Source organism: Microcebus murinus, chromosome 3, assembly GCF_040939455.1.
Source record: "Microcebus murinus isolate Inina chromosome 3, M.murinus_Inina_mat1.0, whole genome shotgun sequence".
NCBI classification, from domain to species: domain Eukaryota; kingdom Metazoa; phylum Chordata; class Mammalia; order Primates; family Cheirogaleidae; genus Microcebus; species Microcebus murinus.
The window spans coordinates 50,683,748-50,711,020 of record NC_134106.1 but is presented as its reverse complement, the minus strand read 5'-3'; the positions used below and the strand labels follow the sequence as shown (position 1 = coordinate 50,711,020).

Below are 27,273 nucleotides of genomic sequence, written 5' to 3'. Positions count from 1 at the left end.
CTCTGAAAAAAATTTAAAATAATTAGCTGCACATGGTGGCGCTTGCCTATAATCTCATCTGCTTGGGAGGCTGAGGCAGGAGGATTGCTTGAGCTTGGGAGTTTGAGGCTGCAGTGAGCTATGAATAACATGCCACTGCACTCCAGCCTGGGTGATAGAGTGAGACCTGTCTCAAACCCGTAAAACAAAGAATACCATATAGTGTTTTAATGTCTTAAATTGGTAATTAAGAGATGCTAAATTTAGTTTGGTTAGGTACCTAGATAAGTGAATTTCATGTAGAAATAAATGTTCTCCAGTTAAAAATTTCTTAACAATATAGCACTATAAGCAATAGTAAATCTGCTGTTTTGCTCCTAAAATCAGTTTGCTCGTTTCTCATTTTCACAAATGGTGATTTCCAAATTTAAGCCTAGGCACATTCCTCTATACTTTCCCTTATAAAATAAAGGGCCTCATTACTGGTCCTTGAGGATGTTTTTATGTGAGTACTTGGTTGAAAGCAATGATTTCATGAGGTCTTTGAGGTAAAATTCTAATGAAGAAACACCTATTTTTTTTTTTTCAGGTGTAGATACAGTTTAGGAGGAACCTCCTTATACAGAATTCTGTTAGGTTAAAGTGCTGCTTTAATTTTCTGTTTGTTATAGTTCTTTCCTAGGTTTCTAATGTCTTAATGATTTGTTCAAATGCACTGAAATTTCTAGTTTTTGTCCTAGTGGCCGTGTAATTAAATGTGTTAAAGGTCAGCTTTTTGAAAGGGACTTAGATCAAAACCTTGGTAGCAGATCTGTGCATTATGAAATTATTTATATTTATGAGCTTGTGTGTATATACACAATTATATATACACAAAGAAAACCAATTATTATGCAATAAAGCTTACTAGAGATTTTTATCCCACTTTTCTTTGAGGAGATAGTTCATCTAGTCTTCCCTTTGTACTGCTGTGCTATCCTTTCCTGATAAAACCTTTGATTTTGATTTTTAGTTCTTTTATATTTTTTTAGAGGCATAACTTGACTAAAACTTTTAGAGGGAAAAGATTCAAAACTCCTGTGTTAGTATGGTGATAACTGTGCCTTAAAAACCTAGTCAATATCCTTGTTTTATTGATGAAGGAACTGACTTGTGGAGGTTAAAAGATTTGATCAGGTTTGCACAGCAGATTGCTGAGGAGAGTCCTGGAATCTAGGTCTTATTCTGCTCTACTACTTCTCAATCATTTGACCTAATCACTATATAGCAGTACATTAGCAGTATTAGCAGTATTCATTGCCAATACTAAATAAGATGGGAACTTGGAGCCTCTCCCCTGCCTCCCTTCCTCCTTCCCTCTTTCTTATCTTCCCTATCAAAGCTGATAATCTTTTAAAAGATCTGGTAATTGGAAATAGTAATACTAATTCAGTATAAAAATCAGGGGGAGGCTTGTTGCATTATTTATCCTGAAAATTATGTACAATTCTATGAAATGATATATTGCCCTCGTGTTTTTTTCCTGAGTGAAAATGAACATAAAACTTGTAGAAAGGAGAGACCACTGTACTTTTGTTACATTATGGTACGATAGGGCAGATTAAATATATATATATGTTGTATTATTTTACATATTTCTAAACCTGGCTGGTTTTCTCTTGCTACCTTTTACACTGACTTTTTTATTTACCCCTTTTAAATACAAAAAGAAATTTAATTCACCCTTTCAATTGTACAATTTCATGATTTTTATAATATTTGCAAAGGTGTATAATCATCACTAATCCAACATCACTGACTTCCTTTTAAGCAGAAATTTTATTCCTAATCCACTAACTTTGAGTTCTTTGTGTTTTGATCATGGAACAGCATTTGCTTAATTATATGTAGAGTTGCTTTAATCTGTAGTTACTCATTTATTTCTCTTTGTTTTCTGTTTTAAAATAATAGGCAAATTTTTGTTTGCTTCTAAAAATAGGATGGCATTATCTCATTTAGTAAACGTGAGGTTGTGAGGGAAAAACAAAACCTTTGAAATCACTGATACATTTCTTAAGGCCTGTTCAGGGATTACCTAAAATTAGAATTTTTGAAAGAAAAATGTTGATTGAGCTTTAGTGAGACTTCCTAATGTTTTTACCTGGAGATCTATGTTAATTCTTCATATTCTAATTAAAATGAGGTTATAATAACACTTTAGGGTACTATCTTCATGTATTCAGAGTAGAGGTATAAACTGGTAACATATTTCCTCTGAGTCACCAAAATATATGTAACCAAGTCTGTGAGTAACATGTTGCACCTTATAGTCCTGAGCTTGCATCACAGGAACACTGACTCTGCCCTGGGTTTGGATTATCAACAAAGAAAGCAGACTCTTCATCAGATTATGGTTCAAACCTCAACCCCATATACTTAGTCACAGGAGATTTAGTTGTGTCCATGTTAGCCACTAGGAATCTTTTTTTTTTTTTGAGACAGAGTCTTCCTCTCCTGCCCAGGCTAGAGTGCCGTGGCGTCAGCCTAGCTCACAGCAACCTCAAACTCCTGAGTGAGCTTAAGCAATCCTTCTGCCTCAGCCTCCTGAGTAGCAGGGACTACAGGCATATGCCACCATACCCAGCTAATTTTTTCTATGTATATTTTTAGTTGTCTAGCTAATTTCTTTCTATTTTAGTAGAGACAGGGTCTTGCTCTTGCTCAGGCTGGTCTCGAACTCCTGACCTCGAGTTATCCTTCTGCCTCGGCCTTTCAGAGTGCTAGGATTACAGGTGTGAGCCAGCATGCCTAGACATTAGCCACTTGACTCTAATACAGCATGGTTCACCTAGTCCATGGGAGTCTCTCTTTTTTTAAGTGCTGGTATAATCTGCGTTTGAATGGTCCATATGATTCTGTTTTTAACAATATCATAGTTATGAAATTCTGGACTTTTTGAAGACAGTGAAAGGTGTGTTAAGAATATTTAAAGGCTGAACTGTGGCCTTGGTAGTGGAAGCCCAGGAGCAGATTTAGGAGGTTTAAAGTGTTTTGACTTTTTTAAGGACATTTTTTTTGTTTATTTTGAAATCTTCTGAGAGTTCTATGTGATTGCTTTCAGTGATTATCAAACTTCATTTCAGCAGTGGAGCCTGAATATTTAAAACAGATAATAGCAATAAATGAATGGATTTCTTTGGTAGCTTTTTCAGATGAAAGTATCTGGTTTTCTGATTATAAAAGCATTATTTTCAGTATGACAAATTAACACAGAATGTACAAAATGCAGACTTTAAAAAGCCTTGAACCGCTTCCTTTTTCTCCATTCTCTCAACAAAACCATAGTTAACAAATTAGTTCAGATATTTCCAAACATAAAAATTATGAACATCATGATTCTAAATTCTGTTCTTTAAAAAAAATGTAAAACAGGGTATTGTCTTTCTTTGCTTATACACATGATTCCACCTTTTTAAAATAATTTTTCAAAGGTGTGACCTATATACCATAAAAATCACTTGATTAAAGTATACAATTTATTTTTAATAAATTTACAGAATTGTATAAGTATTACCACGTTCCAATTTTAAAACTACCGCCAATTTCCATCATTCCAAAAAGATCCCTTATGCCCATTTCACCATATTATTGTTAGAGTTGCAAAAGACTGGATGATTATTTCCCCCCTTTTTATTAATAGCTGTCCAGTTAATGGATATTAGCTGTTTGTAATTTTGAGGTATTATAAATACCTCAGTGAGCATCCTTATGCATATATTTTCCAGCATTTCTCTGATTAGTTTCTTAGGATAAATATCTAGAAGATGAATTGCTGGTTCAAAGGAAATGTGCATTTTAAATATTGATAGATATTGCCACATTGCCCTTCAGAAAGATCATACCAATTTATACCCTTACCAACAATAAGATGAGTGTGCTTTTAGGAAGTTTAAATCTTGTGTATGGAAGCACATTATGGAACTCTTGGGTATACCTATAGAGAATTCCAGAGCATAGTTTCAAAACCATTTAAATATGTTAAAATGTATAATTACTTTGATTTTGAAGGCAAGATTAGTTTTTCCATAAGAAGGCAAAATAATATATAGTACTTACTATATGAAGATTTCTTTGAAGAGGGATTAAAATATACCTTAGAGCTGAATCTTAACTAGCTTCAGTTAGGACTGTCACTGTTTATGAGAAGCAACTATAAAATGATCTGTTTATTGACTTACAAAATCAATTTTTTAGAAAATTGTTATGTTTTTTACATCGACATTTAGTAGTTATGACCTAATTTTATTCACTTTTTTTTTTTTTTAGGATATATCAACTCAAGAAAGTAACATATTAGGGGCATTCTGTGATATGAATGTAAGTGTTTTATCTTTTTTCATTCTAAGGTTTATGGAAATTTTAGGTCCTTTTTTCCTTTTTTTTTTTCTGTTACAAAGCCTTTGTGGCAGATATGTTTTGTATTTTTGTTCATGTATATCTTTCGAGTTTATTTTTATGTTTGATCAGTATCTTTCCAGTATTCGTAATAAAATAATAATGAAAATTATTCTTGGTAAATTTTTAAATAATGACATAGTTTCTTTACTTTCACAGGATGTAGAAGTACCATTGCATTTGCTTCGTTATGTATGTTTGTTTTGTGGGAAAAATGGCCTTTCTCTCATGAAGGATTGCTTTGAATATGGAACTCCTGAAACTTTGCCATTTCTTATAGCACATGCATTTATTACAGTTGTGTCTAATGTAAGTATTTTTAAAATTGATCTTTGTCTTGGGAATAGTGTCTAGCATTTCAGTAATAGGAATTTTATTCCAGATAAGGCAGATTTTGTTTGAATGATTTGCATGTACAGTAATTTTTCTCCTGGATTATGTTTTTAAAAAATTGGGTACAGAAACCTTTTTAAAGGTTTAAAGGTCTTTTTTTTTTTTTTTTTTTTTTTTGAGTCAGAGTGTCACTTTGTTGCCCAGGCTAGAGTGAGTGCCATGGTGTCAGCCTAGCTCACAGTAACCTCAAACTCCTGGGCTCAAGCAATCCTACTGCCTCAGCCTCCCGAGTGGCTGGGACTACAGGCATGCGCCACCATGCCCAGCTAATTTTTTTTTTTTGGATATATATATATATATATATATATATATCCAATATATATATATATATATATATATTAGTTGGCCAATTAATTTCTTTCTATTTATAGTAGAGGTGGAGTCTCGCTCTTGCTCAGGCTGGTTTCGAACTCCTGACCTCGAGCGATCCGCCCGCCTCGGCCTCCCAGAGTGCTAGGATTACAGGCGTGAGCCACCATGCCCGGCCTAAAGGTTTTTATATTAAAATTAGAAGTTGAACAAATTTGTGAATTTTTTAAGTTAAAATAGGTAATTATAGACATTTCCTCTTTCATCTAACATATAAGTATCTATACACAAAACTCTTTTGTTGGTTTGTAACTTTCCTTGCCTAGGATTTTTTCTTGGGAAATTTTTGGCTCTTTAGGGTTTTTGGTTACTTAAGTGATGGTTGCCTAGTTACTACTACAGTGTGCTTGACTTCCTCCTATATTACAAGTGGAGATTTCTTTTTGCCTTTTGTAAAGAAGTAATTCTTTCATATGTTGTGAATGTCATTTACTTGGAAGCACAATAAGTATGGCAGTGAAGATAAGTAATCTTTACTGTCTGTATTTTAAAATTCATCCTTTAATAATCTATTCTGGTGATCATTTTAACAAATTGGTATAGCAGAAGTTAAATGTAACTTTACCAAAGCCTGAATTCTTTTCTGACTGAATTACCTTAAATAACTAATATGAAATATTTAAATAAATATATATAAAATAAAAATATTGGGTGAAAAAGGACCTTATCAGATATTTTGTTGATACTCATTGTTTTCAGTGATACCCTCTTCGCAATAAAGGAGTACACTAGAAAGAGCACTGACATTACTCAGATTTATTGAATATAGGGACCTGCATGTTTCCATATTTGAAATGAATTATTTCTGTAAAGGTCATTTTTAGTTTCTAAATTCCATGATTTTTGATAGGTTGAAAATACTATATGTTGTAGTAGTAGTAGTAGTAGTAGTACAGAATGTAGGTTAATAATGTAGGCTTGGGGGTCATAATTGTGTTTGAATCTTGAATCTAAGTGAATCTTGAATCTAAGCTTAATTCTTTTTAATCTGTAAGTTTGGTATGATGATGGTATCTACCTTAGAACAGCAGTCCCCAACCTTTTTGGCACGAGGGATTGGTTTCATGGAAGACAGTTTTCCCCTGGAGCTCAGGTGTTGATTTGAGTGATGGGGAGCAGCTGTAAATCTTCACTTGGTCACCTGCTGCTCACTTCCTACTATGCTGCTCCTCCTACCCCTCCTTCCTAAGTTTCATGGAAGACAATTTTTCCATTGTATGATTGGGGATGGGGGAATTTGGTGAGGGGAGTGGAGCTCTGTGGCCCAGGGATTGGGGACCACAGCTTTAGAGGATTGTTGCCAGGTTTAAAATGAGAGAATATATTTTTAAATTTATAATATAGCACTTGGTAATTATGTAGTGACTGGTAGCTGTTATTCATATTAGATATTAAATACTTACCTGATTCTTTTATTTTGGCTGAATACTTGTTTGATAGCAAGGTTTATTCAGTTTGGCTTCTTCTGGAAGAAAATATAAAATCTAAATTTTTTTTTTTTTTTTTTTGAGACAGAGTCTCGCTTTGTTGCCCAGGCTAGAGTGAGTGCCGTGGCGTCAGCCTAGCTCACAGCAACCTCAAACTCCTGGCTCAAGCAATCCTGCTGCCTCAGCCTCCCAAGTAGCTGGGACTACAGGCATTCGCCACCATGCCCGGCTAATTTTTTGTATATATATTAGTTGGCCAATTAATTTCTTTCTATTTATAGTAGAGACGGGGTCTCACTCTTGCTCAGGCTGGTTTTGAACTCCTGACCTCGAGCAATCCGCCCGCCTCAGCCTCCCAGAGAGCTAGGATTACAGGCGTGAGCCACCGCGCCCGGCTTAAAATCTAAATTTTGAATGAATTGAAATGCTGTGTTAACATTTTTTTTTTTTGGCATATTATGGGGGTACAAATTTTAAGTTTTCAATACATGCCCTTTCCTCCCCTCCCCCCACAAGTCTGAGTTTCCAGCATGACCATCTCCCAGATGGTGCACATCTCACTCATTATATATGTAAAAACCCACCCCCTCCCCCCTCCCACCTGCCCAATACCCTATTACTGTAGTACCTATGTGTCCACTTAGGTGCTGCTCAGTTAATACCAGTTTGCTGGTGAGTATATATGGTGCTTGTTTTTCCATTCTTGGGATACTTCACTTCGTAGTATGGGTTCCAGCTCTAAGCAGGAAAATATAAGATGTGCTATATCACCGTTGTTTCTTAGAGCTGAATAGTACTCCATGGTATACATATACCACATTTTATTAATCCATTCTTGAATTGATGGGCACTTGGGCTGTTTCCACAGCCTTGCAATTATGAATTGTGCTGCTATAAACATTCGAGTGCAGGTGTCTTTTTTGTAGAGTGTCATTGCATCATTTGGGTAGATGCCCAGCAATGGGATTGCTGGATCAAATGGTAGATCCACTTGTATTGCTTTAAGATACCTCCATATTGCTTTCCACAGAGGTTGAACTAGTTTGCAGTCCCACCAGCAGTGTAGGAGTGTTCCTCTCTCTCCCCATCCACGCCAGGATTTGTTATTTGGAGACTTTTTGATAAAGGCCATTCTCACTGGAGTTAAGTGATATCTCATTGTAGTTTTTTTTTTTTTTTTTTTTTGAAACAGAGTCTCACTTGTTGCCCAGGCTACAGTGAGTGCCGTGGCGTCAGCTTAGCTCACAGCAATCTCAAACTCCTGGGCTCAAGTAATCCTTCTGCCTCAGCCTCCCGAGTAGCTGGGACTACAGGCATGTGCCACCATGCCCGGCTAATTTTTATATATATATATATATTAGTTGGCCAATTTATTTCTTTCTATTTTATAGTAGAGACGGGGTCTCGCTCGTGCTCAGGCTGGTTTCGAACTCCTGACCTCGAGCAATCCACCCGCCTCGGCCTCCCAGAGTGCTAGCATTACAGGCGTGAGCCACCGCACCCGGCCTCATTGTAGTTTTGATTTGCATTTCCCTGATGATTAGAGATGATGAGCATTTTTTCATATGTTTGTTGACCATTCTTCTGTCTTCTTTAGAAAAGTTTCTATTCAAGTCCTTTGCCCACTTTTTAATAGGGTTATTTGATTTTTTCTTGCTGATTTTCGTCAGTTCTAAGTATATTCTAGTTATCAGCCCTTTATCGGATACGTAGGATGCAAAAATTTTCTCCCATTCTGTAGGTTGTCTACTTTCATGACTGTTTCTTTGGCTGTGCAGAAGCTTTGTAGTTTCATCATGTCCCATTTATTTATTTTTGTTGCTGCTTTGATTGCCTTTGGGGACTTCTTCATAAACTCTTTGCCTAGGCCGATGTCTAGGAGAGTGTTTCCAACATTTTCCTCTAGAATTCTAATAGTTTCATACCTTAAGTTTAAGTCTGTTATCCAGCGTGAGTTGATTTTTGTGAGAGGTGAAAGGTGTGGGTCCTGCTTTAGCCTTCTACAAGTGGCTATCCAGTTTTCCCAGCACCATTTATTGAAAAGGGATTCTTTTCCCCAGCGTATGTTTTTGTCTGCTTTGTCAAAGATTAGATGGCTATATGAGGATGGTTTTATATCAGGATTCTCAGAGCTGTTCCACTGGTCAATATTCCTATTTTTGTGCCAATACCAGATTGTTTTAATTACTACAGCTTTGTAGTATAGTTTGATATCTGGCATATTAATACTTCCCATTTTGTTTTTGTTGCCTAGAATTGCTCTTGATATTCGGGGTCTTCTTTGGTTCCATACAAAGCGTAAAATTATTTTTTCTATATCTGTGAAGAATGCTGATGGGATTTTAATAGGTATTGCATTGAATCTGTAGATCAGTTTGGGTAGCATAGACATTTTAATGATGTTGAGTCTGCCGATCCACGAGCATGGAATGGATTTCCGTCTGTTTACATCCTCTGCTATTTCCTTCCTCAGTGTTTCATAGTTCTCCCTGTAGAGGTCTTTTACCTCCTTGGTTAAGTATACTCCTAGGTACTTTAATTTCTTTGTTGCTATTGTGAAGGGTTTTGAGTCTTTAATTTGGTTCTCAATTAGATTGTTGTTGGCGTATACTATTGCCTCTGATTTCTGTGTATTGATTTTGTATCCTGAGACTTTACTAAATTCATTGATCAGTTCCAGGAGTTTCTTGGTTGAATCTTTGGGGTTTTCTAAATATAATATCATATTATCAGCAAACAGTGAAAGTTTGATCTCTTCTGCCCCTTTTTGGATACCTTTAATTCCACTTTCCTGTCTGATTGCTGTAGCCAGGACTTCCAGCACTATGTTGAATAGAAGTGGAGATAGTGGGCAGCCTTGTCTGGTTCCAGTTCTACGTGGGAATGCTTTCAGTTTTTCCCCATTCAGGATGATGTTGGCTATGGGTCTGTCATATATGGCCTGTATCATTTTTAGGTATGTCCCTTCTATGCCTATTTTCTTAAGTATTCGTATCATGAAAGGGTGTTGAATTTTGTCAAAAGCTTTTTCTGCATCTATTGAAAGAATCATGTCTTTGTTTTTGCTTCTTTTTATGTGGTGAATTGCATTTATAGATTTACATATGTTGAACCATCCCTGCATCCCCGGGGATAAAGCCCACTTGGTCGTGATGGATTAAGTTTTTGATAAGCATCTGGATTCGGTTAGCTAAGATTTTGTTGAAAATTTTTGCATCTATATTCCTTAGGGATATTGGTCTGTAGTTTTCCTTTTTTGTTGCATCCTTTCCTGGTTTTGGTATCAGAGTAATATTCGCTTCATAAAAGGTGTCGGGGAGGTTTCGGGTCTTCTCGATGTTGTGGAATAGTTTCTGCAAGATAGGTACTAGTTCTTCTTTGTAAGTGTGGTAAAATTCGGGTGTGAAACCATCTGGACCGAGACTTTTCTTTTTAGGGAGATTTTTAATTGCTGTTTCTATTTCAGCTCTTGAGATTGGTCTGTTCAGGGAATCTATTTCTTCCTGGTTGAGCCTAGGGAGGCTGTGTTTTTCTAGAAGTTTGTCCATTTCCTCCACATTTTCCAGTTTGTGTGCATAAAGATTTTTGTAGTATTCATAAATTATATCCTTTATCTCCTTGGGATCAGCTGTGATATCTCCTTTTTTGTTCTTGATGGAGCTTATTAGAGATTTCTTTTTTCTGCTTTTCATTAGCCTAGCCAATGGCGTGTCAATTTTGTTTATTTTTTCAAAGAACCAACTTTTTGTTTTGTTAATCTCCTGAATAGCTTTCCTGTTTTCAATTTCATTTAGTTCTGATTTGATCTTGTTGATTTCACTTCTTCTGCTGGGTTTGGGGCTGGTCTGTTCTTTTTCCAGCTCTTTGAGTCGTTTCATTAGATTGTCTATTTGTGATCTCTTTGACTTTTGGTTATAGGCATTTATGGAGGTAAACTTTCCTCTCAGAACTGCTTTAGCTGTGTCCCAGAGGATTTGATAACTTGTCTCTTCATTGTCATTTTGTTCATAGAATTTTTTAATTTCCATCTTGATTTCTTCATTTATGAAGTAATCATTTAGTAGGAGGTTGTTTAATTTCCACGTTTTTGTGTAGAAATGTGAGTTTCTGTTAGAGTTAATTTCTACTTTTATTCCACTGTGATCCGAGAAGATACATGGTATGATTTCTATTTTTTAAAATTTCTTGAGGTTTACTTTGTGTCTTAGGATATCGTCAATCTTAGAGAATGTCCCATGTGCTAGGATTACAGGCGTGAGCCACCCCACTTTTAACCGAAGGTTTTAATAATTCAATTGAGTATCCCTTTAATTGCCAGTTTTTCCTCATTAAAAATATTTTAGATTTGGCCCTCTGCAATCTAATTTCTTTTATATAGTTAATATTTTGTTATAAGTTAAGTAATTAAATTATACTTCTTTTTGTAATCAAGGTTATTGCCGAACCTGTGCTTTATTATTATTTTTTCCCACAATCTGGAGTTTTTCTAAAAGGGCTAGTGAAATTTAAAGGTTTAGGAGTTTTGACTACTCCACCTAAAGTTTGTATAAACACTTAATGGTCTCTTTAAACAATTACAACAGACATCTATTAGCTGGGCATGGTGGTGTGTGCCTGTAGTCAGTCCTAGCTACTGAGGAGGCTGAGCCAGGAGGCTCTGTTGAGCCTAGGAGTTTGAGGTCACTATGACCTGTGATAATGCCACTGCACTCCAGCCCAAGTGACAGACTGATACCCTGTCTCAAAAAAAAAGACCTCTCTTGTGCTCGCTTCAGGAGCACATATACTAAAATTGGAACGATACAGAGAAGATTATCATGGCCCCTGTGCAAGGATGACACGCAAATTCGTGAAGCGTTCCACATTAAAAAAAAAAAAAATAGACATCTCTTTGCATTTGAGAAACTTCAGGGCCTTTAGACTAGAGTATAGTAGTTTCCTGTCTAGTGAGTTATTATATAAACTCTCGTCATTTTTGTATGTCTGTTTCTTGAGAAATAGGTGGATTGTTTATCCATGCTGTTTTGGCTTTAACAAGGCTGAAGTCCCGATTTGGGAATGTCTGAATTTCATAGGAAGTTAAAATTGCCTACATTTAACCCCCAAGATGATTAGATTTAAGGGCAGCCCTTTCCTTGAAAAGAAAAAAACACCATGGCTTATAAACTACTTTTACGGTAATATACCTAAGGACTGATCTTACCGAGTACCTCTTTGTTCCATAATTTATTATAATAAATTGCACATACCAACTGTTTATATCATTTACTGGGATCCAGACCATTCTGTTTGTTTTCTACGATGATTTCCTCACTCTTTTTGAGGAAAGGTAACTTTATCAGATGGTGAGTGTTATCTCAGAACCTGAACCTACAATCCTGAGCTTGCATCAGGAAAATGCACTCTGCCCTGAGTTTGAATTATCAGCAAAGGAAGCAGACTCTTGAGGAAGGAGGGCATGGATATATACATACATAATGAGTATGATGCACACCATCTGGGGGATGGAAATGCTTGAAGCTCTGACTTGGGGTGGGGGGGGCAAGGGCAACATATGTAACCTCAACATTTGTACCCCCATAATATGCTGAAATAAATTAAAAAAGAAAGCAGACTCTTCATATTATGTTTAAATCTGATAATGACTTCAAACCCATACATTTATTTTAATCTCAAAAACCTGACTTCATGAATTCTTAAAGTAACCTGATTTTTAACAGAGTTCTCACTTTTGCACAAATACGATTTCGGTTATTTTATAGATACATTCTTTTTTTTTTTTTTGAGACAGAGTCTCACTTTGTTGCACAGGCTAGAGTGAGTGCCGTGGCGTCAGCCTAGCTCACAGCAACCTCAAACTCCTGGGCTCAAGCAATCCTTCTGCCTCAGCCTCCCGAGTAGCTGGGACTACAGGCATGCGCCACCACGCCCGGCTAATTTTATATATATATATTAGTTGGCCAATTAATTTCTTTCTATTTATAGTAGAGACGGGGGGTCTTGCTCTTGCTCAGGCTGGTTTCGAACTCCTGACCTTGAGCAATCCGCCCGCCCTGGCCTCCCAGAGTGCTAGGATTACAGGCTTGAGCCACCGTGCCCGGCCTATAGATACATTCTTAACAATGGTTGTAGCCGCAAGAAAACAACAATAAAAATCATTACATATTAATAGTTTTCTTATTTTGTGTTGATCCTTAGGTTTTCACTGAATGCTGCTTACTAGCATTTAACATAGGTTAGAGAAATAGAACACAGTCATACAGGTTTCCCTGCTGAGACCGAGATGGAAGTTAATTTTCTTTTTGTTGTTATTTGGCTTTAGCTTATAGTGTCCTTCCTCAGACTTCAATCTTTTGCTAAGTTTGTCACCTCATGTAACACCTTTTATTAATTTATAAACAATCCAGTAGAGACAAGGGATTTATTTAACATGTACAGAGAGGAAAGAAGTGTAAATAAAGCTTAATAAAGAAACTTCACAAATACATGCTTTAGAAAACAGATATGTCAAATTATTAGGGAAAAGATGTAGTCAGAGATATAAGCTTGTAGGGGTTATAGTAGTAACACATCAAAGAACAATCTGTCAATTTTCAGTGTCCTAAGACTGTTTTTATAAATGCACTAACAAGGACTGTTTAATATCATATATTAGGCTAGAATTATATATTTTTTTGGTTATTTCCACGATAGATAGGAGAGTAGGTTGACAATTCTATTAGGTTTTCATTGTGCCACTTTATCAGAACTAGCTTTGATGCAGAATATTGGTTTTTTTTGCAGTTATAGGGTAGCGGGGAACTTTTTTTTCTCTATTCCCAAGATTTTTTTAACTGTAGGTAGGAGGGCTGCTAAAATTCCATTAGCAGCAAAAAGGGGAAAAAGCAAACCTGAGAAGGTCAAAACTTAGAGTAAGGAATGATAAAGGACACACACTGTAGAATTAATGGCATACAGAATTTGGTTTTTATAATGTTTGCATCTGTAGTAGTGTTAAGGAATGTCAATTTTATAAAGATAAAATCCTGTATTTGACTTGTAGCTCTGTTATATACTATGTAATTTTGATTTCATTACTTTTGTAAACCTTTTTTCATTTATCAGAATGGGAATATTAACAGCTTAGTAAATGGTAACTCTGTATTAAAATTTGTTTCTTCTAGTGTTGACATTTTTACTTGTCATTGTTTTTATTTAAATGAATTTGAAAAATAACATTCATACAGAGAAGTACACTAAATGATAATGTGGCTCAGTGAATTATCAAAGCAAATACTCATTTAACCACTACTCAAACCAAGAAACAAAACATTGTCAGCTCCCCAGAAGCTTCCTTTGTGATCCCTCCCAGTCATTAACTATTCCATCTCTTTTCCCTTAAAGGTAAACACAGTTCATAATTTAGTGGCGACCAGTTTCCTACCTTTTTTTTTTTTTTTTTTTTTTAGTTTTATCACCTAAGCTTATGTACCTAAACATCATGATTTAGTTTTGTCTGTTTTGTTAACCGTGCAAAAGGAGTCACATACTATCCATTCTTTTGTGCCTGGCTGTTTTTTTTAAACATTGAGATTTATATTGCATGTAGTTCTAGTCTGTTCATTTTCATTGATGTTTAATTTTTTAAATATACTGGCTGGGCACAATGGCTCACGCCTGTAATCCTAGTACTTTGTGAGGCCGAGATAAGAGGATCACTTGAGGCCAGGAGTTTGAGACCAGCCTGAACAAGAGCAAGACCCCATCTCTACAAAAAACAGAAAAATTAGCTGGGCATGTTGGCATGCACCTGTAGTCGCAGGTACTTGGGAGGCTGAGGCCGGAGGATCACTTGAGCCCAGGAGTTTGAGGTTGCTGTGAGCTAGACTGATGCCATGGCACTCTAGCCTGGGCAAGAGAAGCAAGATTCTGTCTCAAAACAAAAAAAAAAAAAAAAAAGTTTATCTGAAAATTTCATTTGGATTTTCTGTTTACATAATTATGTCATCTTAGAGTAATATCAGTTTTAATTCTTCCTTTCTAGTTCTTTGCCTTTTATTTAGTTTTCTTACTTTATTCTACTCTCTGTTATTATTGAAGTGTCTTATTGACCTTCAGTTCAAGTGGCATTGAGGGCTTTCTTGTCTTATTCCCAGTGTCAGAAGGAAAAGTTTTAACATTTCATCATTAGTGTATTATTTGCTATAGAATTTTTTAAATATATGCAGTGGAATACTATGCTACAGAATAGTTATAGATATATTTTATTTTATTAGAGTGGAGCCATATGTTCTTTATTCCCAAATTTGTCTTTAATTTGTATCCCTTGCCTATGTCAAGGCTTTCACATCAGAGTTTGTCATTTGATGGTTTGGTTAAGATTTTTATTTTTATTATTTATAAGAATAAAAATATTATAATGTAATCACATTAGATTTAGAAATGTGCTGAAATATTATGTAGAAAAAGAAAGGAAACAGATTATAACTTTTAACTCAAATGGAAGGCTACTTAAATAGTAAGAACTTACTTCAGTAAATAGTGCTGATATTATAATCTGTGTGACTATAAAATATGTTTGCCTCAGATGAATATTGAAGTGATTAGAAATCATAGTTAATGTGGCATTTTTTTTGAAGAATAGATGAGATGATTTACTGTAAACTAAGATAATTTGTTAAAAAACTAATTTAGTGCTTTGTATTGGATATGCTACCATAAAAAGAGGTATAGAGAAGCACATGGTAAGAAGATACTACTTTGATAGATGGTTTTCCCTTTTCAGCAAGAAGCTAATATTCTTCAGATTGATTTTATTTTTATATATACAGAGGATATGTAAGTTAAATTATTTACCTACATGTAATCCTTTTTTGTAGTTTATGGTTTTCAAAACTGATAATATATGTAGTTTTAGAGGCAGAAAAGTACTAAATGGCTCTTTTTAATTATTTATTAATGTATAACATGTTTGTTATACATTAATGTCATCTTGTGTTTCTTTATAGATTAGAATATGGCTACATATCCCTGCCGTCATGCAGCACATTATACCTTTTAGGACCTATGTTATCAGGTAAGTTTATGAACTTTTTTCCTCCTTGTTATCAATGTAATACATTTAAATAATTTATAACACAGAATTTTATCGTTTGAAAGTCTCTCGTACTCACATCCTCTAGAAAAAATTTTGATTGTTTGGTGTGTAGTATTTTTTATGCAAATATATGGATTTATATTTAGGAATTTATGTTGGACTTTTTTTAACATGAATATATTAAAAGAATTAAAGATATTAATGATGTTTATTCTGCTGTATTTACTGTCAACAAATGTATACTAAGTATGTATTATGTTCTAGGCACTGAGGATATAGGAAGAAAATAGATTTTAAACATCTCTGCTTTTTTGTGTAGTCTGTTGATAAGTAAATGATATAGTATATCAGAAAGTGGTATTACAGGATAAATAGCAGTAAAGGTGAATTGAGAGTTCTAGAGAGTTGGTTACAATTTTAAATACGGGAATGGGGAAGGTCTCATTGAGGAGGTGGCATTTGAGTTTTGTCAATCTCAACCTAAGAGTTTCTTCTTGAGAGGAAACTTAAGATGGAGAAATGGTTGTAAGTATCAGAACTATCAGAATTCTCCAACTTGTATTTCTTGATAAAATTTGTGAATTCTTTATACTTTTCTCATTCATTTATTTCTAAAAATTTGAATGGCTGCTCAATTTTCCTGCTACTGCTTGAGTTGTGGAAAAAAGTATTAGGCAGAGAATCAGATAGCCATAAATGGTATGCAAGTGAGTTAGTGTGATACAGAGGGAATGTGGAGCCTTCCTGAAAAGTGATACCTGAAGGACATGAATCAGCTATTCAAGTGATGATCAGAAGGAAGTATTTCAGGTGGAAGGAGCATATGGGTATAGGCTTTGAAGTTGGAAAGATATGACAGAAGAAACAAGGGACAGACTAGTGTTGAGTATGATATGTGAGGGAGTATAATTATGGATTATAATTATGTAAGGGAGTAATAAGCAGGGTGAGATTATTCAACACCTTGCAGGCCACTGTAAGGAGTTTGGATTTAATTTTAGCAATGGGAATCTATTGAAGGGGTTTTAGCAGGTGTGTCATGGTGTTTTCCAAAAGATCAATTTGGTCTTTATGTGGGCCATAGATAAATACAACTAACTCATGCTAATTTTGAGCCTGGGACCCCTCATGAAGCATATGTAACTCATAGTCTCTTCACCTTGGGAGCCACGAGAACTATTTTTCAAGTTGCATGTAACTCATACACAAAAACCAATAAAAACAATTTTTTTTTCATTAAATTAGAAGGATCATTTTGTTTTCAAAGTTTTTATCCCATTTTCCTAATAAAGCACTGTGGCTCCAAGGAAGAAATTTTTTTTTTCTCATGTTGCAGTCATTGTGTTAAGGGGGGGCTGGCACAGAAGCTAGAAGGAGACTAATTAAAAGGTTAATGCAGTAGTCCTAGATAGAAAACGGTGGTTACTTGTACTGGGATTGTTAATAGTAATTTTGAAAATTGGATGAATATAAGTGAAAATAAAGTCAACAATACTGGTGATTATAGGGCATAAGGAAAAGGGTGGCATTGTGGATGATACTCAGCTCCACTGTAGCCTCCTCACCCCAGTTTCTCTATTATACTATGGGTATCATATCTGAGACGTAAAAGACTGGGAGAACTTAAAGACAAGACTTGGAATTGCCTGTGGGACATTTAAGTAGCATTGGCAAATGGGGAGTATGAACCTATAGTTCAGAACAGTTTCATTAATAGTTGTCAGTATGAAGACTGTACTTAAAAGCCATGGGGGAGTGGGTAAGGTCACCTGGGGAGAGAATGTGGAAAGAGAATAGAGATGAGTCTGGGATGGAGTCCTCTATCAGTTGCTTTGCTGTGTAGAAAAACAACCCCACAAACTTAGTGGCTTCAAAACAATAGCCATTTATTATTTCTCACCATTCTCTGGATAGCTAGCACTTGTACTGATCTGGGCTAACTTGGCTGAAACTGGATGGTCTAGGATAGTTTCATTCACACATTACTTGATGGGCATGCTGATTGGTCTTAGGGAATAGGGAGCTCTCATATATGTATTGCAGTTGGCTTGCTGTCAGGTGGGGCATCAGATATTTCTTTTTCATCCAGCAGGCTAACCTCAGTCCCTTGTTTTAGGCAATAAAAGAGTTCCCAGCAAGAGAGGGTAAGTTCATAGGCTTTTTGGGCTTCTGCTTACGTCATATCTATTAATGTCCCATTGGCCAAAGCAGGTTACATGCCAAAGCCCAGATTCAAGAGGGTAGAGACAGGTGATACTTCTGTATGGGAGGAGTAGCAAGTCACATAGGAGAGACTTCCACATAGAGTGATGGGAGGGATTTGTGGTCATTTTGCAATCTATTACAAGCCCTGAGGAGCACTTATGTTGAAAGGTTCAATAGTGGAGAAGGAACACAACAAAGAGATTAGGTAGGACCTAAGAGGAAAATCAGAGGTTGGTTTTTGGAAGCAGTGTACACATGTTATTGAATTTTGGCTATGATGTGCTACATATAAAGTTAACTGAAATATAATAAAACAGGAACTGTATACATGACAGATATTAGAGAATAATAAATCTTTACTGGAGATGCAGAATCCTATGTTAGATGACTTGGCTCTTTGCAGTTGCTGATTTAAGTTGGACTCTCAGCAGAAGGACACACTGCCGAGCATCACAAGCCTTTTAATCGTCACTTAATTTGGGAATGTTACAACTAAGAATGCCAGGTTCTACTGTACCAAACATTATGTAAGGATGGAGCAAAGGAATATTATTTAATTATCGAGTGGTCTTTAGATATGTCTTAAAGAGTTTTTGTGTATATTTTGTATTTCTGAATCATTTCAGGTATTTATGCAAACTCTCTGATCAGGAGTTACGACAGAGTGCAGCTCGTAACATGGCTGATTTAATGTGGAGCACAGTGAAAGAACCATTGGATACAACATTATGCTTTGATAAAGAAAGCCTAGATCTTGCATTTAAGTACTTTATGTCACCTACTTTGACTATGAGGTTGGCTGGATTGAGTCAGATAACAGTAAGTTTATATTTGCTTTATCTTTGGTCATTTTTATTTGCTTTCTGGTTTATCAATATAATACCCACTATTTATGGAGCACTTTATGCTAGGCATTGTGCTAAGCATTTCGCATGGATTTTTTTTATATGGTCTTCACAAACAATTTCTATATTTTCCTTATTTTAGAAATGAGTCTAAAGCTTAGGGATTTACACCTTAGCTCTATTTGATTTCAGGATCCAACTCCTTCACCATTTTTTTTTTTTAATTATTCAGTATTTTACATTTAGAAAGCAAAGTTTTGAGAGAGAAAAAGAATTACAGGGATTACAAACAGTTACTTAATTAATTTTCCAGGCAGAAGCCATTGATTATTGGTTCATAGGCCAGATTTCACCTAGAGTAATATGTTGTTTGCAGTTTTGTTTTTAAAGAGATGGAGTTGTTGCCAGCCTGTGTTGCTGAGGCTGGTCTCAGATTATTGATATCAAGTGATGGCCTCCTAGAGTGCTGGGATTATAGGCACGAGCCACTGTGCCCTGCACAGTTTTAAATCCTGTTTTTAAATAGGGCAAAATCACAAAAATATCTATATTCTTGGTTTTCCTTGGTGAGGGTACAGGAGAAAGGCCTGTTTTCCTTGAGTCTGTATTTTCCCATAACAATTTGGTAGAACCAAGTAGTTAGTTGTGTCCTTCAGAGTGGATATACTTTCTGTGGTTTGCTAAAGGCCCCTTATCTTTACCCAGTTAAATTTCCTGTCTGTTTTGGTAATGTAGTTATCTTGAAAATCTGAAATAGCTACAGTTTACTCGTGTATTGGATTTTGTAAATATAAAAAATACTTGCTAACATTTTACAAGGTAAATTAAATCTTAAATGGGTTTATGAATGGAACCTTTCTTGCAACTTTGTCTGTAGTGTCTTATTACTGGCTTCCTTGCATTATATTTTTGTTTTTTCTTTATTCAGCCTTGTTTTCTCTAGTGTGCTTAGTGTGATAAAGCATATTACTTGTGGGATGAATTTATTTAGTATTCTAATATGATAACAAATAGTCATACTAATTGGGAAGTGTGTGTCTCTCTGATTATTTATCTTATGTTTTATAATTTTAATTTGGTTGTCAATTATGACCTACATATATTAATGTTTACTGTGTTTCTTGATACTTGCTAACATATATGAGAATAATTCTGGAAAAAATTTTAATTTCTTTTCTCTAATCATAGAATCAACTTCATACCTTCAATGATGTGTGCAATAATGAATCACTGGTATCAGACACAGAAACGTAAGTAAGACCATTAATTTATACATAAGTGTACCATTTGAATACAATTTATATTTAAATGGTACATGTAATTGGGACTTTTAGATTTGAAGTGTTTACTAGAAATTCTTTGCCCTGTGGCTTCAATTTATACAGTCTTTAATGAGTTTTCCAAACAATATGCTGAAACATTTTCTTTTTAAATTCTTTTTTTTTTTTTTTTTTTTTTAGAGATAGGGTCTAACTCTGTTGCCCAGGATGGAGTATAGTGGCATAAATGTAGCTTACTGCAACCTCTATTGCCTGGGCATAGGCAGTCCTCCCAAGTAGGTTAGACTACAGGCATATCCTACTATGCCAGGCTAAATTTTTTTTTTTTTTTAACATTTGTAGAGATAGGATCTCGCTGTGTTGCCAGGCTGTTCTTGAACTCCTGGCCTCAAGGGATCCTCCTGCCTCAGCCTCCCAAAGTGCTGGGATTACAGCAAGCCTAGCTCATTTCTCTTTCTTAAAAGGCATGTACCAACATACAGTGTTATTTATCACAAAATAAGAAGGGATACTGTTTATATAGGAGAATTTAGTGGTGAAGAGTACGGTACTAATAGTTTCCAGAAAGCATACTGTCCTAGTTCAGGCTACTACAACCAAGTATCATAGATTGGGTAGCTTATAAACAACAGAAATTTATTTCTCCTAGTTATGGAAACTGGAAGTCCAAGGTCAGGGTGCCAGCATGGTCATGTTCTGCTGGAGGGAGCTTTCTGGGTTGCAGACTACCATTTTCTTGTTGCATTTTCACATGGTGGAAAGAGAGCCAGGGAGCTCTCCGGGATTTTTTTCATAAGGGCATGAATCCTATTCATGAATGTTCCTCCCTCTTGACCTAATTGTCTCCCAAAGGCCCCACCACCAATTAATATCATATTGGGGGTTAGGATTTCAACATGTGAATTTGTGGGGGGGATACAAACATTCAGTTCATAATACATATTTGATTCAGAAAAAAGAAAAGACCTCATTCAATACCTTATTCAATACATTTTATGGGGGAAAATCCAAGTTGATGCTGATATGTGAAAAGTAGTTTTTATAGCTTAGATTTAGTTCTCAGAAATATATTTATTCTATTTATTTGACCATCTAGTATAGAAATCAGTTGTTTTAGTCTCAAACAATTGGATAGGATATCTTCTGTTTGAATGGAGTTGGATAAACTTTAAAGTGTTAGAAAATTATATGAGTCATAATTTAGCTTTGGTATAAATTGATCTTAGTGCTGCCCTATGGAGTTAATTTCAAATGAATCCAGCTCTTCCTGAATTTGAAAACCAGAGCCTATGTCTCTTCTTTAGGCTAAAGAGTTCTTATCTCTCCATTTGTTCCTTATATAATATGGTTTTTACATTTATCATCATACCAGTCACTTGATTCTGGCAACATTCTTTGTCAGTGATCCCCTCAAAATGTGTTGCCTGGAATTGGTCATGGCTTTATAGATTCTGGAAGTGTTATTTCACACTGTCAGCTCATTATGTAGACTACATTCACTGTATGAAAAGCTAAAGCTCTGGATTTTCTTATGGAACCCTTTGTGCCTCCCACCCCTCTATCTACACAAGGCTGCTTAAGAGAACCTTATAATTGTGCATGTGATACCCAATCACCCCCTCACAGAAAAGGAAAATAGTTTGGAATCTTAACTGCAGTAATAACATATACAGGCTAGGAAGGTCTTTATGGTATGGAAATAATGGATAGGGGAATAAGAAGGAATTCCATTCAAAAAAACATGAGGAATAAATGTCATAAAGACATGGTTAAGAGAACAGGAGGAGAATAAAGTTTTGAGGACCCCATGGGTAGAGATAGCCTAGTTCTTTCTGTTATGACTCTGTTTTTTGTTTTTTGTTTTTTTTTTTTTAACTAAAGATTTGCCTGCAGAATCTGTTATGACTCTGAAGTCTCCAACTGCAGTTGATCCTTTGTGGGTTTAATCACTCTGTGTATGAGCTCTGAAACAAGATGCCAAATTGTCACCTTTTTTCACTCTAGCTGGAATGTGCATATTGGTAGATTCAAACCTTTTCACTGCTCTGTGCGTGTCCATGAAGGACTGTGAAAGTGCCACAGGTATTGATTTGGGGGTTACAAATAAATTTCAGCAAACAGATAAATTCACAAATACAGAATACGTATTTTGAAGATAGGAAAGTATTTCTTCCATGGATTCTGTATTTGTGAATTCATCTGTTTGCTGCAATTTATTTGTAGCTCCGTATCTCCCAATATGCATATTTCAGCTAACGTCAAACAAGGTGACACTTTGTTATCTTGTTTCAGAGCTCATAGAGAGATGACCAGAAGATGGAGATGTGAGTGGGTGGGGACGTGGAGGTGGGGTAGTGCAGTGTATAGTGCAACAAGCTCCGGCTATGGGACCAGTTGGATGGGATTTGAAGCCCAACTCTAGCATTGTTAGGGACATGGCCTCAGACAAGTCATCCAAACACTTCTGAACTTCATTTTCTCTTTTGTAAAATAGAGAAAATAGAATCTACTAGTATGAGTTTTTTAGTTTCAAGATTATAGGCTCTATTGTTATATGTTCCTGATTATTTGATCCTTTTGTCATTAGAAAATGTTTTTTGTATTTTTAAGACTTTTTTGGCTTATTGAAGTCTATTTTATTTATGTCAATGTAACCACTGCATCTTTCTTATGCTTATTACTATGATATCTTTTTCCATACTTTTATTTTTAATCTATTTCTAATTTTTTTAATTACCCCCCTTCCCTCCTCTGTGTTTTTGAATCTATATAGTATGTCTCTTGGAGGCAGCAGATAGTTGGATCTTAAAAATCCAGTCCTACAATCTCTCTTAATTGGAATTTTTAACACATTCACTTTTAATGTTGTTTATATAACTAGTTTTACATCTGCCATTTTGCTATTGATTTTCACATCTTATCTCTTTTTTGTTTCTCAATTCCTGTTACTGCCTTATTTTAGTATACCATTTAAACATTTTTATTTTAAAAATTATTTTCTTTGTGGGTGCTTTATGAGTTAAAATATGCATTCAACTTCCTTTTTTAAAAAAATTTTTATATTTTGGAGATAGAATCTTGCTCTGTTGCCCAGGCATGAGGGCAGTGGCATCATCATAGCTTACTGCAACCTTAAACTGCTGGGCTCAAGTGATTCTGCTGCCTCAGCCTCCCAAGTAACTGGTACTATAGGCCCGTACCACTACACCAGGCTAATATTTACAGTTTTTTGTGGCGATGGGGTGTCACTCTTGTTTAGGCTGGTTTTGAACTCCTGACCTCAAGCGATCCTCCTGTCTTGGCCTTCCAGATTGCTAGGATTACAGACTTGAGCCACTACACCCAGCCTGCATTCAACTTCTTTAGATTAACACTAAATTCTAATAAAATACTTTGCTCTAATATAGCTCCATTACTGTTTCTGATATAAAGTCAGCTGCTGATCTTATTGTTTCATGTACATGCTTAGCTGTTTTTCTCTTACTGCTTTTAAGATTTTTGTCCTTACCTTTCGACCATTTGAATATTACATGGATAGTACTACTTACGAATTTCTTTGTCTATCCTATTGGAGTTTGTTGGACTTCTTGGATTTATAGGTGAATATTTTTCATTAAATTTGGGAAGTTTTGGCTGTTATTTCTTCAAATATTTTTTCTATCACTCTTCCCCTGATTTCTGTATGTTTCTAGAGCCATGAATGGTGGATATTTGTAATATTGCACACTTACAGTTCACTCAGTTATTATGAAAGTCCCTGGATGTCGTTTTAGTGTCCTTCAAGAGACTGAAATAATGATGGTTATTTTTAAAAAATTAATTTTACTTGTTAAACTGTCTTTTTATGTGTTCTATAAATCAGAGAGGTGAATATTATATAGCTTCAGTAGGGCTACCCAGAAATAGGTAAGATATATTATTAGCAGTTTTAATGTTTTATCTTTTGAAGCCCATATATCTAATTCTTAGTATTTTTCAAAAAAGCTTTAGAATAAGTTTTTATTATAATATGTAATTCTGTGGATAAGCAGTAAGAAAATATTCAGTCCTTCTAGTTTTTCTGTATATAATTAACATACATGAAAAAATTGGCAACCTTTTACTGTATATTCTATTTTGAAATCTATTTTCTTTCACTCACTTTTATAATACAGTCATGCAGTGCTTAGTGCCAAGGATTTGTTCTGAGAATTGTATCATTAGGTGATTTCATTGCTGTGGAAATATCATAGAGTGTACTTACACAAACCTAGATGGTATAGCCTACTTAAGTGTAAGTTATATGGTATAGCCTATTGCTCCTAGGTTACAAACCTTACAGCATGTCACTGTACTAAATACTATAGGCAGTTGTAACATAGTAGTAAGTATTTGTGTATCTAAACATACCTGATCATAGAAAAAATCCTGCAAAAATTTCGTATGAAGGATAAAAAATGGTATACCTGTATTTGGGGCACTTACCATGAATGGAGCTTGCAGGATTGGAAGTTGCTCTGGGTGAGTCAGTGAGTGAATGTGAAGGCCTAGGGCATTACTGTAAACTGTGGTAGACTTTATAAACACTGTATATATATACCTAGTCTACACAAAGTATAAAATGTATTTTTCTTCTATATTAAATTAACCTTGTCTTACTGTAACTTTTTAACTCTATAACTTAAAAAAATTTGACTTTTAACACTTAGCTTAGAACACACCTAACTTGAAACACAAACACATTTTATAGCTGTATAAAAATATTTTTTTCTTTATGTCCTTATTCTATAAGCTTTTTATATTCTTAAATTTTTTAATTTTTGTTTTTGACATTATTAATGTTAAGAACTAGATACAAATATATACATTAGCCTAGGCGTACACAAAGTCAGGATCATTATTATTAGTGTCTTCTTACTTTGACATCTTACCCCCTGGAAGATCTTCAGGGACAGTAATTCACATGGAGCTGTCCTCTCCTATGCTAACAATGCCTTTTTTTGGAATACCTGCTGAAGGAGACCTGCCTGAGGCTGTTTCACAGTTAACTTTTTTTTATAAGTAAAGGAGTACAATCTAAAATAATGATAAAATGGGCTGGACACAGTGGCTTATGCCTGTAATCCTAGCACTCTGGGAGGCTGAGACTTAAGGTCATGAGTTCGAGACCAGCCTGAATGAATAAGAGCAAGACCCCATCTCTACTAAAAATAGAGAAAATTAGCCTGGCAACTAAAAATACAAACAAAAAATTAGCCGGGCATGGTGGTGAGTGCCTATAGTCCCACCTACTCTGGAGGCTGAGGTTGGAGGATCCCTTGAGTCTAGGAGTTTAAACTGTTGTGAGCTAGGCTGAAAAGATGGCACTCTGTCCTGGGCAACAGAGCAAGACTCTGTCTCAAAAAAAAAAAAAAAAGGGTAAAATAAAATAATGAATTTAAAATGGATATAGTATAGTAAATACATAATTTAGTAACATAGTCATTTATTATCATTATCAAATATGTTCTATACATAATTTGTATGTGCTATACTTTTATATGACTGTTAGTACAGTAGATTTGTTTATACCAGCATCACCACAAATACCTGAAAAATGCATTGCACCATAGCATGACAGAGAGACAGAGACAGCATCACTAGGTAATAGGAATTTTTCAGCTTCACTATAATTTATGTGACCACTGTCATATATCTGGTCTGTCAGTGACTGAAACATCATTATGTGGTCCATGAATACCTACTTATCATTTACCTTTTCATTCATTAGTGGAATCTTTCATAGTATCAGGAGACTTACAGTTTAGTTTGGGTTAATTCCTCTTTAGTTCACCCATTTTGTAATCTACTTTCCTGATATTATCCCACTATAGAGGACATATTGGGAAATCTTTCCTGAATGCTTCAGTGTCTACCAAGGGAATTAAAAAGTGGGAAGGCTCACTATGTTACTCTTTGGAGGTAAAAAAATTAAAAAAAAAAGAGAAGGCCAAGGCCTTGGATGGGTTAATATATACTGTAAATGTTACACTTGGTATTCTCACCTGTTTACCTGGTGTTACTTGTTATTCTGACTTTTCATTTGTTGCTTCTTTATAAATCAGGGAATTTGAATTTATGAATTCAGTATTTATTTCATTCTAGTTATACTTTATAGTACTCTACACAACTGATTGTCTATAACCACTATAATTTGTATGAGAACAACTGAGTCTGCCCCTTTTAGACATAAGAAAAGATGACCAAAAAATTGTGTTTTAAATGTACTATTTTTATTACTTGACTTTAGGTCCATTGCAAAAGAACTTGCAGACTGGCTTATTAGCAACAATGTGGTGGAGCATATATTTGGACCAAATTTACATATTGAGGTTAGTGGACTATTATGTGGCTTCTCTGTTCTATCGAGAGAGAAGAGTATTTTAAAAAGTTAATGATGTTAAGTTTTTCTTTTCCAGATTATTAAACAGTGCCAAGTGATTTTGAATTTTTTGGCAGCAGAAGGGCGACTCAGTACTCAGCATATTGACTGCATTTGGGCTGCAGCACAGGTAATGTTAACAGCCCATTGAATGCTTTCCTTATTATATGTTCTAAGTACTTTACTCCCCTATGAGGTAAATTCTATCATCCCATCTTATAGCTAAGGAGACCAAGCAAGACATGAACAAGCTGGGACTGGAACATCTGAGATCTGTCTTCAGAGTCCATGTCTTACTGTGTTACTGGTAGAGTTGAAGGAAATCAGAGTCAGTCAGTTGGAGCTTCTTCACAAAGCCATCTTTGTTTAATAAACAGTCATTTTCCCATTCTCATTTATGTAGTGTACCCTTCTATCCTGAATATTGTATTGATAAGTTTCTTCTCTATTGCATTTTTTCATTTATTTTTTTAAAAAGGCATGTATCCACATGATTCAAAATCTAAAAAGTAAATACGAAAGGATATATTATCTGTTTTCCCATCCTGTCCCTGTCTCTCAGACATACAGTTCTTATCCTATCATGTGTGTCTGAGATTTTCTGTATAAATAGCTGATTGTGTACATTTTCCTTTCTTTTTTTCACAAATGTAGCATACCAAAAGACTTGGCTTTATTTGACTTACCAGTTTATTTTGGAGATTTCACATTAGTATATCAAGTGTTTTCTTAGTTTTTTGTAAGGTTGTATAGTGTTCCATTAAAGGTATGTACCATAATTTATTTAACCAATTCCCATTTATGGGCATGATTTTTTCCCCGGTCTTTTTTATAATAGTATGAAAATTCTATGATAAGTAACTTC

The 27,273-nt window shown here is 35.2% G+C and overlaps 1 protein-coding gene and 1 non-coding gene across 4 annotated transcripts in view; both read left to right on the top strand.

Moving 5' to 3' along the window:
* The window catches only part of USP34 (ubiquitin specific peptidase 34), a 225,921-nt gene that overhangs the window by 43,440 nt on the left and 155,208 nt on the right, over positions 1-27,273 (top strand). For all 3 annotated transcript variants that reach the window (XM_012764850.3, XM_076000817.1, XM_076000816.1), the window contains exons 4-10: positions 4,285-4,335; positions 4,573-4,722; positions 15,590-15,657; positions 18,510-18,702; positions 19,917-19,978; positions 26,277-26,358; positions 26,446-26,538. In XM_012764850.3, the coding sequence (XP_012620304.1) occupies positions 4,285-4,335; positions 4,573-4,722; positions 15,590-15,657; positions 18,510-18,702; positions 19,917-19,978; positions 26,277-26,358; positions 26,446-26,538 (699 nt within the window). The remainder of the gene's footprint in view (positions 1-4,284; positions 4,336-4,572; positions 4,723-15,589; positions 15,658-18,509; positions 18,703-19,916; positions 19,979-26,276; positions 26,359-26,445; positions 26,539-27,273) is intronic.
* LOC142870269 (U6 spliceosomal RNA) lies at positions 11,365-11,471 on the top strand. The gene has a single exon (XR_012918701.1). It is a non-coding gene; the product is annotated as a U6 spliceosomal RNA (small nuclear RNA).